The sequence below is a fragment of the Panthera tigris genome, chromosome F3 (assembly GCF_018350195.1).
Source record: "Panthera tigris isolate Pti1 chromosome F3, P.tigris_Pti1_mat1.1, whole genome shotgun sequence".
In the NCBI taxonomy this organism is placed as follows: domain Eukaryota; kingdom Metazoa; phylum Chordata; class Mammalia; order Carnivora; family Felidae; genus Panthera; species Panthera tigris.
The window spans coordinates 65,887,723-65,902,363 of NC_056678.1; the positions used below are offsets into that span (position 1 = coordinate 65,887,723).

The 14,641-nt window shown below is 46.1% G+C and overlaps 1 protein-coding gene across 1 annotated transcript in view; it reads left to right on the forward strand.

Annotated features, from left to right (window-relative positions):
- Positions 1-1,360: 1,360 nt before the first annotated feature.
- SPTA1 (spectrin alpha, erythrocytic 1) overlaps positions 1,361-14,641 on the forward strand; it is a 70,625-nt gene continuing 57,344 nt past the window's right edge. The window contains exons 1-10 of the mRNA XM_042976326.1: positions 1,361-1,538; positions 2,525-2,764; positions 4,320-4,445; positions 6,353-6,493; positions 7,221-7,367; positions 9,419-9,552; positions 10,108-10,252; positions 12,405-12,559; positions 13,525-13,660; positions 13,761-13,862. Coding sequence (XP_042832260.1) covers positions 2,528-2,764; positions 4,320-4,445; positions 6,353-6,493; positions 7,221-7,367; positions 9,419-9,552; positions 10,108-10,252; positions 12,405-12,559; positions 13,525-13,660; positions 13,761-13,862 — 1,323 coding nt within the window. The 5' untranslated portion in view covers positions 1,361-1,538; positions 2,525-2,527. The remainder of the gene's footprint in view (positions 1,539-2,524; positions 2,765-4,319; positions 4,446-6,352; positions 6,494-7,220; positions 7,368-9,418; positions 9,553-10,107; positions 10,253-12,404; positions 12,560-13,524; positions 13,661-13,760; positions 13,863-14,641) is intronic.

The window sequence follows — 14,641 nt, forward strand, 5'->3', positions numbered from 1 at the left end:
ATGGGGATGATAATCCCTGCTTCCCAGAATCCTCTAAAGATTGGAAATCAATGTGAATTGATCATGCCAACATATAAATTATATGTACCTGAAGATAGGATAATTGATGGTGGTCCTTACATCTTAGATAAAAGTTTTTAAATGTCCTGTCCACCTCAACTCCAGTCACAGGTTCCTTGGTGCATGTGATATAACACATCCACTAAGATTTGTGTTGCTGCGTTGAGTACCCTCTTTGATTTGAATAGAATAAAACTGTACGGAAAAGTAAAGTAAGACTAGACGTTCAAGAAGAGAATTTGAAGCTCTCTCAGTTGTTTTGGGTGAAGAAGAGGGAAGAGGGAAATCAGAGGTATAGAACCTTGTTCTACCTTAATAGACTATGAACGCTTGGTTATTCAAGGTGGATCCAACCTGGAATGAAGTGTGGGTCACATACTTGGCTTGGGCAGTCCCCTGCTTTGTAGGAGGATCTGAAACCATCCCGGTATTTTCTCTTTGTTTGTTTCATTTTTGTAACGTGGCCAAAAAGAACTATGCCTTTGGAGAACTGTTTCTGCTTCCTTTACACTCCATTAAAAACAATTCATAAAACACGATGACTTTTATCCCACATTTTAGAACTCTGTCCCATTCTCAGATATTTTATTCGTTTGTCAAATGAGGTATGCTCATTTTTCCTTCATGAAATACGAATAAACACACACATGTCTTCCTTCCTCCATCCCTTCCCTTTAAATGGTTAAGGGAACGGCTGAATGAGATTTTTAAAAACCCAGCCTGGAAGACCAGGAATACAATTTTCTTCCTATTTTCACAAAGGCTCTACGGCAAGAATTAGCATATCTTACTGATTTCAGGGCTGTTAAAAATCTGCTTCTGTGTTTTCATGAAGTGGTTGAGTTGTATTTCCTAGAGATGGGTTGGAACAAGAACCTATGTGTGCCTTGTAATTCTGCAGAGTCTTGTAATTCTGCAGTTCTTGTAATTCTGCAGAGTCCAGAGAGCGGATGACCCAGAATTCCTTCATGATTTGCCATTCGCAGACATAGCATCTAAGACGAGTCAAAGATGAGTCAAAGAAACAACACAGAATTATAACACGGCTTCTTTATCTTACGTCTATCTGTAATGGTTTTTGCTTTCTAATTTTTCATTTAAAGAAAAAACCCTCCTTTTATTTCCTATGAAGTCCTCCTGGGAAACTTTTAGAGCTACATACAGTCTCTGAACCGCTGAGTCACCCAGCAACTGCACAAGTTAACAGCTGCCTCTGCTGAACGTGTCTCCTGCCTTCTGAAGATAACAGAGACTCTAGCTGGCGGGAGTCTGGGCCCAGGGCTTTTCTTTTCTTTCTTTTTTTTTTCTTTTTGACTCTTCCACATGTGTACCATTTCTTTCATCTTTATGGGAGGAAGCCTAAACAATTCCGTGTGAATTCTCCCTCTCTTTCTCTCTATTCCTCCCTCTTCTGGAAACATTTTGTCTTGCCAGGTTCTTGACCTTTATGAAAAGTGAAACGCTTTCCGCAGGAAACCGTGAGTATGGAATTCTTTATGGTACAGTTTGTCATTGATATAATGAGGAAAGCAGTCTCGTTTGACCTTTCTGTACCGTCTTGGACAGAATCCGTAAGCGTTGTTTCTTGGCTTTTGAGAAGTAGAGAAGATTGATTTTGACTCTCTTCTTGTGAGTATCCCCTTTTAAACCACGACCTTAAGCTTGGGGCTTTATAGCATGAAAATCTAGCGATGACCCATTTACACGGGTCCGTATATGGAACAAGCAGAGAACTTGCAGCAAAATAGTACACAAGAAAGATCTGGGTCTGTAGACGATGAGTTGATTCTGTAGCCCAAGTAGTAAAAGCGATATACAGAGTAGCAATTATATTTCAGAGGAAGATTAAAATGCGAACTTGATAGTCAGTGTCCTGGCGGAGGTAAGCTAGGGGAAACTGTGCCCACATCCAGATGAATGAAGGTAATCCTATGGAGATTTTTCAAGTTATTGCCCTAAACAGGTTGGTCCCACTTATGGTGTTTAACAGTATAATGTTTTATGTTGCGGAAGCCAATTACTGAGATGCTAATAAGTTGAAATGTATGATAATTGGATACAAGATGTGCTGAACTTTTTGTTTGTAGTGTTTGTAAATATAAAGCAAATAAAAAAGTAGAGAAGATTAATTTTGACTTAATTTATCTACAGAATGTATATATTACATATCTTAATTAATTTATATATGTATTTGTGTTTATATGTATCTTAACTAACTTATAGAATGTAATAGATGTTGGCCCACATTTATGTGAAAAGTTGGAAGAATGTTCTGAGTGCTAAAGAATTATTAGCCAAAAGGGTAGCTAGATAAGGTTGAAATTATGTAGATACACTGGACCCCTAATAACAACAGGCTTCAAGACATCTGAATCTAAGTCCCACATGAGTAAAGGCCTTAGGACATACAAAAGGGACATCATAGAGATTTGAGCACCAGTAAGAGAAGATTTTTAACTTTCAGGCTATGGAGACTAGTGGCCCAAAGGTGCTGGAAACTGCGGAGGCGATCCAGGAGAGACGTCGGGAGGTGCTGACTCGGTACCAGAGGTTCAAGGAGCTGGTTGCGGAGAGGGGTCAGAAGCTCGAAGAGTCCTATCATTACCAGGTTTTCAGACGGGATGCAGATGACCTAGAGAAGTGGGTCTTGGAGAAACTCAAGATTGCAGATGATAAGAGCTACGAAGATCTAACTAACATACAGGTACTCAGTCGATTGACTTCCCCAGAGCAGACCCTGAGATCTCCAGGGAGGGTAACATTCTTGTAATGTAAGTGCCTAGTTAGTTAACTGTCAGGCGATAATGTCACAGAAAGATCAGACTACCCATTAGGGACCATAATTCTGTTTCTAAATGGCCCGTGTCTTTAACTTCTCAAGCCTCAGTGCCTTATTTACAAGCGAAACTCGCTCTATGAATGTATTCTTTTTTTTTAAGTTCGTTTATTTATTTTTGAGAGAGAGACAGAGAGAGAGAGAATGGGAGGGTCAGAGACAGAGGGAGAGAGAGAGAATCCCAAGCGGGCTCTGCCCTGTCAGCTCAGAGCCCAATGTAGGGCTCGAACTCACAAACCACGAGATCATGACCTGAGCTGAAACCAGGAGTTGGGCACTTAACTGATGAGCCACCCAGGCGCCCCTCTATGAATGTATTCTGAATCTGAAATTAAGCCATGAGCGAAACAGTGACTGAGAGTTCAAAGAATTTATGACACACTCTGTGATTTTAATATTTTGGGGTGAAGAAACGTCAGTGCCTCAGAATCAGTTGCCCTCCACCCTGCTCAGAAGGATAGGAATAAAGTGGAATTTTTCCTGGGTTTCTCCCAAGGGGCTATCCATGCCCTTCATAAGTCCCCTTGACAGGTGTCAGGAGGAGAGCTTTGGTGGAACCTCCTCTCCTCCTTGTCCTACAGCATGTGACAGAGTCACGACCAGGAGAAAAGGTAACCTGCCTAAAAAGGGTACTTGATGTTGGAGAGGAAGCACTGGGTCAAGAACAAAGTGATATGGATTAAGTGCATCCATTTATATAGGCCAATAACAGCATAATCTGAGAAGCGAAAACATCTCAATCACAAAAAAGCCATTATTGTAATAATCACTTTCCTCATTGCGTTCAACTTTCCATAGCACTTACTTCCTCTTTTCTGAAGAGGAACAAATGTGGGGCATCTTCTCATTCCCACCGATGGCGATGGAGGGTATTTACTGGAAACTCCCCAAAGACGATGGGAACAGGACAAAACATTTCTCTGTGGCCCTTGACTTTGAGCCTGGGGGGGCCAGGAGTGACCATTTCTTGTAGGATGTGACTCCTCCAGCCCTGAGCACGGGTTACCACTTAATCTAGGTTGTGAAGCAAGTAGTTCCGCCCGAAAGTAAAAAAAGGAACAGAAGAACATTTTTAGGACCCAGGGACGCTAGGCTTCATTAGCCATGTCCTCTGATTTCTTTTTTTTTTTTAAGTATATCCATACTTTATTTGTTTTATTTTTACTTTTAGAGTTTTAATTCACTTTTTATTTTTCACACGTTTTTATTTTATTTATTTCTTTAAATATGAAATTTACCATCCAATTGGTTTCCAGACAACACCCAGTGCTCATCCCCACAGGTGCCCTCCTCCATGCCCCTCACCCACTTTCCCCTCCCCCCACCCCCCATCAACCTCCAGTTTATTCTCAGGTTTTAAGAGTCTCTTACAGTTTGCCTCCTTCTGTCTCTGTAACTTTGTCCTCTGATTTCGAAACTTCAGGGCAAGTATCGGAAGCATGAATCCTTGGAAGCAGAAGTGCAAGCAAAGTCCAGGGTCATTCCTGAACTGGAAGAGATCAGGGAAACCCGGTTTGCCGAGGGGCATTTTGCCCATGAGGACACCAAGGTAACTATACCACCTGACTCTGGAAGAGATGAGTCCAACTTTTTATTACGTTATCAGAGTTTTCATTGATTATGCCAGGTATGCAGCTAGATGCAGCTGGCTTGGAACCGGGGTTCCTGCCTCTGATCTTCTACTGGGCTGGGGCAGGAAAAATGACGGGACGTCCTCCTGTTCCTGGGGTGGGAAAAGAGGTATGACACAAAAGCTATCCTGGGGTAGCATCACACTCCTCCTTGACCACCGCAGGATAACTTCGCTGAAGATCAAGTCCTTTTCAACCTAGTTCCACGTGTCCCAGATGAATTGGCTTTCCCAAATGTCATTTCATTTTTAAAAAAATTTTTTTTTTAATTTTTCTTTTTTTACAGAGACAGGGTGTGAGTGGGGGAGGGACAAAGGGAGAGAGAATCCCAAGCAGGCTCCATGCTCATTGTGGAGCCCGACGCGGGGCTTGATCCCATGACCCTGGGGTCATGACCTGAGCCAAAATCAAGAGTCAGACGTTCAACCAACTGAGCCACCCGGGGGCCCCTCCCAAATGTCATTTCTGATTATTTCTTCTGACCTCAGGGTCCATGTTCCTTAGACTCTTCAAACAAGGGATGCTCTGCCATTTGAATCTTCTCTGAAATACCTGTCTGTCTGTGATGCCTCCCTCTCTTCACAGCCCATATGCTGTGACTACTATCGTAGTTCTGTACATCTACTCCCCAAATCCCGTCTTCAGAAAGTCCCCCCTGAACACTGAGGACTGAAGACCATCACCCCTTTGGAATCCATTACTAACGGATCAACTCTTTTCTGACTTCATTCACACACACTTCCAACATGTTTGTGTTGATAAAGTCACTTCAGGATCTCTTCTGCATGAGTGAAATCTATCTTTCTTTCTTTCTTTCTTTCTTTCTTTCTTTCTTTCTTTTTTCTTTTTTTCACTGAGTTCTTTTGTTTTGTTTTGGAAGCGTCAGCCCAGATTTACGTTACATATTTAAAAATTGGGTCTAGTCTTTCCACATTTGGCATACAAATTCTGGTCCATTTTACTGTCAACAAAATATGGTCAGAGAACACAGACTTTAACCAGAAGAGAACCTTATTGGAAAGAAGAGTCTGTAACAAGAAAAATCTCAAAACGTACCTATTGGTGCACAATTGAAATAGTTTTTGTGTTATTCCCAGCTTTGTGTGCCACTGATCCCCTACATCAATTACAATATTTGAGCCACGTTCGAAACCTTTTCACAACTATCAGACTGCACCGCTATAGGATTCGGAGAGAAGTGTGGTCTGTGTGCTACCTTATGCAGTGGACCAGTTGGAAAATAGAAGATTCTTGTGGACATAACACAGACGATGCCTTCAGTTTTTCAAGTTATGTAATACATGATCTTCTAAGCTAACCTGGCGTCAAAGCCTTGACTGCATAGTCCAAAAATTCTCTTATGGTTTTGGTGCCACTAATTTCCACTACAAGTTAGCAAAACTGTAACTCTCACTCCTTCTGGCAAACAGTTCGTGCTAAGTTTCTTCTACGCCTTGGCCAGTACTTAGAACGCCCTCTGCCTATCATGGACCTTTCCAAATCCTATCTGTTCCTCAAGGTTCAGTTCACATGAGCACTCTTCCAGGAATCTCTGTGGCCTCCTGTCTTGTGGTCGGCAATCGTTTCACCCTGTAAAACCTCAAAGCACGTTGACATTTTTTTCTCTCGTGGCAGATCACATCCGGCCTGGTTTAGCAGCTACTCCCGTGCATGTCGATTCCCTCCTGTAAATGCTTGTGGAGCCGTCAATGCACGAGCGGATGACATTTTTATCCAGCCCCCCTGCCCCCCGGGGGAGTGTGCACCTGCCCCAGCTGCCCTAGGCAGGTGCGGTGTCTGAGCGGTTTCGCCTCTCTTCCCAAAGGCCCATCTGGAGCAGCTGCGCACGCTGTGGGACCTGCTTCTGGAGCTGACCCGGGAGAGGGGCGCCCTGTTGCTGCGGGCCCTGCGTCTACAGCAGTACCTGCAGGAGTGCGCCGACACCTTGGAGTGGGTCGGAGACAAGGTGGGGACCGCGCAGGACACAGAGGACTTCCCGTTCGCATCCCAGGCACCCCGCGGCAGCTGAACGCAGGCAATTCGGAGACCGGTCTGGGTGCCTGTTCCTGGACTCTGTTCCCGGAAAGTAGGAATTTTGGCAGAGATGTGGGGGTATCCTGGAGACCACTGACATTGCAATGTGGGGGGAAAGAGCTCCCGGCCTGTCCCCGGCTACTTTCCGTGCCCCTCAGCTCCTTCTCCTGAATTTTTGCTCTGACTCTGGGTCCAGGCTGGCGGTGTTGCCTGCTCCTTCCCTAAGGGCTGCCTCTCAGTACCTGTAACTATTTTTCTAGACACTGAAAGAATGATCCCGTAGTTAGGGCTGAAGATAACAAGTAAGCAAGTAAGTGCGTAGCACAGCCCTTTTGCGGATACTCAGTGTGTTGACCTGAGTAGAACCAGGATGAATTTATTTCTCATGTTCCAAAGTACAAAGGGTGCTTCCGGGAGCCTTGGCCAACCATGTCCCTGGTCTTTCTGGAAGATTACCTCAAAGAGTGCCATGCCCTGGGCCAGAGTGCTCCCTCCGGACACCCGCTCCTGCTTCTGGCTCTTTCCTCAAGGTCTCTCCCAGGCCCCACCAGCCCCTCCTTCTGAGATTTCCGGGGAGTGTGGGCAATGGTTTGGGGCATTTGAACTGCAGGAATTCTGAAGCGTTTGCCGGTGGCTCAACAGACTTTCCTGGTCCACAGGAGGCTATAGTGACGTCAGCAGAGCTGGGTGAGGACTGGGAACGCACAGAGGTCCTGCATAAGAAGTTTGAGGAGTTCCAGGCGGACCTGGAAACTCAGAAAAGAAAACTGGATGGAATGAACCAGTATGCCAACCAGTGTGCCGAGGTGAGGTGGGGAGCAGAGGGTCAATGCAGGGAAGGGCTCCCGATAGCCAAAGCCTTCCGCCATCAGCAGGTGGGACGTGAGGGACACGGGCATCGGGAGAAAACAAGGCTGCGTGTCCTTGTCGTGACAGGTCCGGGGCAACCTGCTCTCCTGTCCGGGTCCATCCCTTGCCAGTCTGTGCAAATAGAGGCGTGACTGGGAGGGAGAGCGTATGTGTTCACACCTGTGGGTGTGCCTGTGCACATGTGCGGAGGAATGAGACCCGCAACCGGGTAACTCCTGTGCAGAACACCAATCGGTCAACCACTCAGTTTTATGCAGCACCCTTTTCGTGAAGAAGCACCCGAATAAAGCAGCAAAGAGTGTAAAATAATGGTGGGCTATTGTAATATGGACGATGTCATTATACATGATGTTTGTGGGTGGGGGAAGGAGAAGGGAGGCAGATTTACCTTCCTTTACTTAAGAAAATGTTTAAATAAGCTTTCAATATCTGTAGCAGACAAACAATTCAGTGTGGGGCTACGTAACTGTAGGATGTGGCAAGAAAACCGGGAAGCCGGCCTGGTTTTATTTGTATATAAAGGAAATTTTATGTGGATATAAAGGAAATTTTATGTGGCTATAAAGGAATTCGAAACTCCAAGCGTTGGCTATTGTGCTTTGCCATGTGGTCTCATCCTCACTGCATCTCCAGAACGGCAACGATCTTTCTGTACTAACAGAACCGAGATCTCAGGACGAATGGGTACCTGAGGGGGGAAAGTAACTGACTCTCAGTTTTTTTCCAGGCCACGTTTCCAACAGTCTCTAAATTTTTTCTCTCCGCCAGCTTTGTCTTGTTGTGGAAGTTGTTTAGTTATTCGGTGCTATCTCACAAACCGTCACAAAACTGAAAACAACAAACGTTTTACTTCTTCCGGATTCAGTGGTTCAGCTATTCCGCTAGACGATGCTCCTGGTCCCACCTGGGTTTCTTAAGTGGCTGCAGTTATTTGGTGGCTCAGTTGGGGCGGAGGGTCTAAAACGGCCTTGCCCCCACGTCTGCGGCCTTGGCGAGGATAATGAGGGGTTTCTCCACACGGTCTTTCATGTTTGCTTATGTGTCAGCGTTCCAAAGGTTAGAACAGAAGCTGAAAGTACAGGAGCTCGTATCATTTCTGGCACATTCTATGGTAAGCGAGCCATAGGCCAACCCAGATCCAAAGCGTGAGGAAACGGACTTCACGTCTCGAAAGGAAGGCTTCCTGGTAAAATAGCAGGGCCATTTATCTAACCTACCACGGGAAGGATCAACACAGCTTAGAGCGCGTCCTCTGCTCTTTGGGACTGGGACCCACACAGCGCCAAACAGAAAGGACCGTCTATCCAGGAAGGAGAGTCTCAAAAATCCCGTCTGGAGCAGCTTCAGAATTGGGAATGGAAATGTGAAGAGACAGGGACGGGAGGAGCAGAAAGACAGACACGTGGGAACTACTCAAAAGTGCCAAGTGTCAACATAGGCTTATGCTGTTAAATTAACCTAGTATTCATTAATCTCAGTGCTTCAGATGCTTTGCAACAATCCATGAAGTTTTTCTCCAAAGTTAAATGTGGATACATGTGTGTATAATTCTGTATAATCTCTCAGTAGATTCTCGAAGGCGTCAGGACCCCAGAGGCGTTAAGAACCACAGTGGCAGAGTTTTGGAAAATAAAGTCATATTTCACAGACGGGGCTTTTTCTTCCTTGGTTTTCAGGATTTTCAGGGGATTAGCAGGCACCAACAAGGTGGAATTCTGAAAATAACACCATGGCTGAGCAATGTGTGTTAATAGGGTGCCCCAGGGCTGCGAGTGAAAGAGACCGTATCTGGGTGCTTGGCCTCTAGATTTTGGCAATGTGGATCGGGTTAAAGCTAGGGCGCAGGGCTAAGGCGAAGACTGGGATCTGGCCAAAAGGTCGTTCTCCATGCCTGGCAAAGTACAAACTAGCGTGAAATGAGAAATGTCAAATGATTTTTGGAATAATCTCACCTTTGCCTCACTCCCGCACTGGTCCCCTCCCACAGGAGAAACATCCTGACCTGCCCTTGATTAAGCTAAAGCAGGATGAGGTGAACACCGCCTGGAAGCGTCTCCTCAGCCTGGCTGGGCGGCGACAGGAAACACTGGCCAATGCTGCAGACCTCCAGCGATTCAAAAGGTACGAATCTGGCCCACACGTTATGGGAAAGTCTACGACAGCGCCCCATCTAATTGTGCCAGCCTCTGTCTGCTGCTGGCAATTACTGGCCAATCCCTCAAACCAAAGGAAATCATGTGCTTGCATTTAAGGCAGCAAGGGAGAGCGTAGTTATGACAACTGTGACCCACCCCGTGGCCAAGCGTGTGATGACTGGAGACTAAAGCTGTAAAAGTAGCACAGGTGAATTAGTGATAGAAAGGCTGCAGAGGCAAGGAAAGCATATTACGAACTGGATGGGAGTGGAAGGTTGAGTTGGGTAGAAGAAAGACTCATTAAGAGCTGACCCAGATATGGGACATATATGCAGAGGCCCAATGACCAGGGAGATGCCCAGGCCCCTACATGTCAATGGAAGCCATTAAAAGCAAGAACTCTTTGCATTACTCTTCGATAGTGAGTGGGAATTCCAGGTAATTGCTAGCCGAGTGGACCAGGGCGGTCTTTGCCGTGTGTATTGTTTGCCCTGTAATTCCTGACATCTTCTTTGTTGGAGCTCATGTGGCTGTCTGGCAGGGATGTGACGGAGGCCGTCCAGTGGATCAAAGAGAAGGAGCCTCAACTCACCTCTGAGGACTACGGCAAAGATCTCATTAGCTCTGAGGCGCTGTTCCACAGTCACAAAGGTCTTGAGAGGAACCTCGCAGTCATGCAGGACAAGGTAAGCCACTGCTGGAAGAACGGCCAGCGTCCTGGGCTAGAAGAGGTATTTGCTGGCCATCTTGCCTCCAGAGGACGCAGTGAGTTCATTATTCCAATGAGGGAGAAATTCCTCGGCCCTGAATATTCTTCTTGTTCTAGTTCATAACTTATACATGGCCATTGGATATCCTTTAGTTTTCTTTAAAGATACACAGATTTTTATATAGTCCTGTGTTTTTTTGCAATGAATTTCATGATTTAAAAACAGAAAAAAAGCTACCTCCCAGAATGGCCTCCTAATCTCACTCTGTACCTGCAGCCAGGGAATCTTTTCTTTGGTCAAAACGCACTCGTCAGTTCCAGCTCAATCTTGCTTGGTTTTTTTCCTGCACTCGGTAGATAAAGGAAGACATTTCTTCTTGCTCTTCTATAAGAAACTCAGAGACACCTAGGGCACGTTACTAGGTCCACCTTTGGGTTTTCTTCTCTTTTTTAAAAAATTTTATTTATTTAAATTTAAGTTAGTTAACATACAGTATAGTCTTGGTTTTAGGGGTAGAATCCACTGATTCATCACTTACATAGAACACCCAGTGCTCTTCCCAACAGGTGCCTTCGTCAATGCCCATCCCCCATTTAGCCCATCCCCCCACCCACCTCCCCTCCAGCAACCCTCAAGTTGTTCTCTGTATCGAAGGGTCTCTTATGGTTTGCCTCCCTCCCTGTTTTTCTTATTTTTCCTTCTTTTCCTCCACGTTCATCTGTTTTGTTTCTTAAATTCCATATATGAGTGAAATCATATGATATTTGTCTTTCTCTGGCGGACTTGTTTTGTTTAGCATAGTATACTAGTCCCATCCACATTGCAAATGGCAAGCTTTCCTTCTTTTTGATTGCCAAGTAATACTCCATTGTTTATATATACCACATCTTCTTTATCCACTCGTCAGTCGATGTTTGGGAGCTTTCCATACTTCGGCTGTTGTCAATAGCACGGCTGTAAACCTTGGGATGCATGTACCCCTTCAAATCAGCACCCCTGTATCCTTTGGATAAGTACCTAGTAGTGCAATTGCTGGGTTGCAAGGTAGTTCTACTCTTAACTTTTTGAGGAACCTCCATACCGTTTTCCAGAGTAGCTTCACCAGGTCGCATTCTCACCAACAGTGCAAAAGTGTCCCTCTTTCTCCACATCCTCTCCAACATCTATTGTTCCCCGCATTGTTAATGTTAGTCATTCTGACAGGTAGGAGGTGGTATCTCATTGGGGTTTCGATTTGTGCCTCCCTGATGATGAGTGATGTGGAGCATTTTTTCGTGTGGCGGTTGGCCATCTGGATGTCTTCTTTGGAGAAGTGTCCATTCGTGTCTTCTGCCCCTTTCTTCGCTGGATTCTTTGTTTTTTGATAAGTTCTTTATAGATTTTGGGTACTAACCCTTTACCTGAAAGCTGGAAGACACGGGTCCCTATCCCTAGAGGAGTAGACACAGGCATGACGGAACTTAGTAGAAGCCCCGACTCCAGACTGCCTTCCTTCTTTGCTTCCTCCCCCTCACAACATCACCCGTAAGTTCAACCAACTCATGGAGTATGCACAGCAGTCAGCCCACTGAAGGGCCCCATGTGCTGTGCCCTGACCGTAGCTCTGTCCCTGGAGCAGTTTTGCATTTTGTCTTACTGTTTTCTCCGGATAAAAAACCTCAAATCCTAGACGACACCTGATGATAGTTGAATATAATGATTCCCACAACAATATTTATGGAGACAGTGTAGAGGGTGGTGAGCGACAGCCTGAGGTCTAAACCTTGCTCCTGGCACTTAGTCGCTAAATGCCCTTGCACTAATAAATACCATCCCAGCTTTCGCATAAAAGGGGAATAAGAATAGTTTCTACCTCTGAGTACTATTTTCAAAAGACTGGAAAACAAGCAAACACGTGTGAAGTGCTAAGCACCGTAAGAAACAAACACGGTCAGTAAATTATTAATGCTGAGATAGCACGGCCGCATATTAACATAAAAGCCTCAGTGTGCGTGTATTAAGTTATTAGTATTCATACGGCTGCTTTCTCGGATCTCCCCCGCCCAACTTTGTCAGGGAGAATCAGAGTGCTTGGAATTCCCACCGCGTTTCTTTCTCATCCCCTTTCTCTCCTTCTCTTTACCCAAAGGTAAAGGAGTTGAGTGCCAAAGCAGACAGGCTGATGCTTTCCCACCCTTCAGATGCATCTCAGATCCAGCAAATGAAGGGAGAGCTGGTGTCCAGCTGGGAGCACATCCGCGCCTTGGCGGCCAGCAGATATGAGAAGCTGCAGGCTTCTTACTGGTGGGAACCCCCTCCTCCCTCTTGCTCTCTCCCTACAGGGTTCGGGTAAAACGTCAAAAGCAGAAATTAAGAGTGAAAGCGAAGGCGTGAGGAGGGACCCAGCCCTCCCGCCTCCTCAATGGTCGAGGCAAAAAGAAGCTTCATTTGTTAAGGGGAGCCCTCCGCAGGTTGATGTGCCGGTCAGAAGGGCACCTCCACTCACTGCACCCCGTCCGTCTTCTTCCACTTGCATAGTTGTAGGATGCCAGGAAGCTGCCCGGGGACCCGGAAAAGCAGCTAAAGAAACGCCAAAATCCTGGCCCCAGTTTAGGCACCGAAATAAACTTCCAGGCTGAAGGGCGTAAAAATAAATCTGGAATTATTTCCTGAATGCCGTGTGGGCTGGCTTGCCAAAAAGCCGGGTACCATTTCAGTAGTTAATGTTTATGGTTAATCGTTAAAACCCCAGAAGACAGTGTTGATCCTACTTTTACGATCCCAAAGTAACTGGTGAGCATTTAAATGTTTGACTAAGTAACCGTTTTCGTGGTTTTGTTTTTATGAATAGGGTCAAGGGTGAGCTAAGGTGCATGAGGGCTCCTAACCCCAGCTCTGGTCCCCTTTCCTACCAGCTGCTTCCCGTTATTTACGTGTCAGGGCTTATACTTTGGCCTCGTTGGCCAAAGTGCTTTACTCCAGTTCGAGTGCTTCTGGGGAAGGGATGACCTTGTGATGTTGGAGAAGCAGGGCCCCTGCGCCTCATCACACGTTGACGCACCCGTCCGGGGAGTCTGCGGCCCGGAGTGAGGGACAGCCCGCACCATTAAAGGAACAGGCAGTGCATCAGGGCAGTGGGAGGGGGGCGGGGATAAGGGTGAGGAGCACGTTGGACGTCTCAGCTCAACCCAACCCTAACTCCAGGCTCCCAAGTCCGCTCACACCTACCTGGTTTCTCCTTCCGGCCCTTTACCTTAACTTCCCTGCAGGTATCAGCGCTTCTTATCTGACTACGAGGAGCTCTCAGGGTGGATGAAAGAGAAGTCTGCTCTGATCAATGCTGATGAGCTGCCCACAGATGTGGCTGGTGGGGAGGCCCTGCTGGACAGGCATAGGCAGCACAAGGTAGAGAAGAAGAGCCTCCCCAGGAGGAGGAAGAGGGTGGCGCCAAGCCCCCCAGAAGGTTTCTTGCTGAATTTTAAGACATTCCGTCTTGTGACCCTAGCACGAGATTGACTCTTATGATGATCGATTCCAATCTGCTGAGGAGACTGGTCGGGATCTGCTGGGCGTCGGTCACGAAGCCTCTGATGAAGTTCTGGAAAAGGTAATCCAGTTTAACAGTGTGCGAAATTATGATACACATTTAGCCCCACTGAATCTCATGATAACATGATCATCTCCGAACAGGACGAGGGTAGAAGTCGTATCGACCTCTCAATATGGAGATGCTCCCTTCACATATTGCTTCAGCTGAACTGAGTCATCTGAAATTCTCAGGACGTGAGGCGTGCTTCCTCACCTCCGAGCCTTTATTTCCTGAACCCACCAAGTTTCATCGACCCACCTTCTACCTAATTGAAAACCTCCATACCATTTGCCTTGTCATACCTGTGCTGTTTTATCGCTTTTCCATACTTGCCTTAACCTGTAAGTTCTTTGAGGACACTACCTATGCATCTTTGGATTCCCTAAGGTGCCTGGCCCACGGCTGGCTTTCTTCTCCCCTCTCGACAACCTCAAATCGCACTGATTTTTCTATACCTGTGTTTCTCAAATCTACATTAAATAACAGGAAAGCTTTACACAGTCTGAATCCCACCCGCTGAATAATCAGGTTGGCCATGATCGTCTCCTCCTGAATCGCAAGGACTCACCTCATCCCCCTGACCCCTGAGAGATTTCGCTTCAGACGCAGAGTCACCGAAACTCCTTGGGATGATAAATAAAATAAGATTTGCAGCCTCTTTGCCTTTCATCCGATTCCAATCACAGCCTCCAGTGCTGGGGGTGGGTGAGGTTGAGATGGCCATAGTTTGAATTCACCCCGAACTCTCTGGGAAAAATAAAAAATAGGGATTGTCGTTTTTTTAACAATTTTCTGCC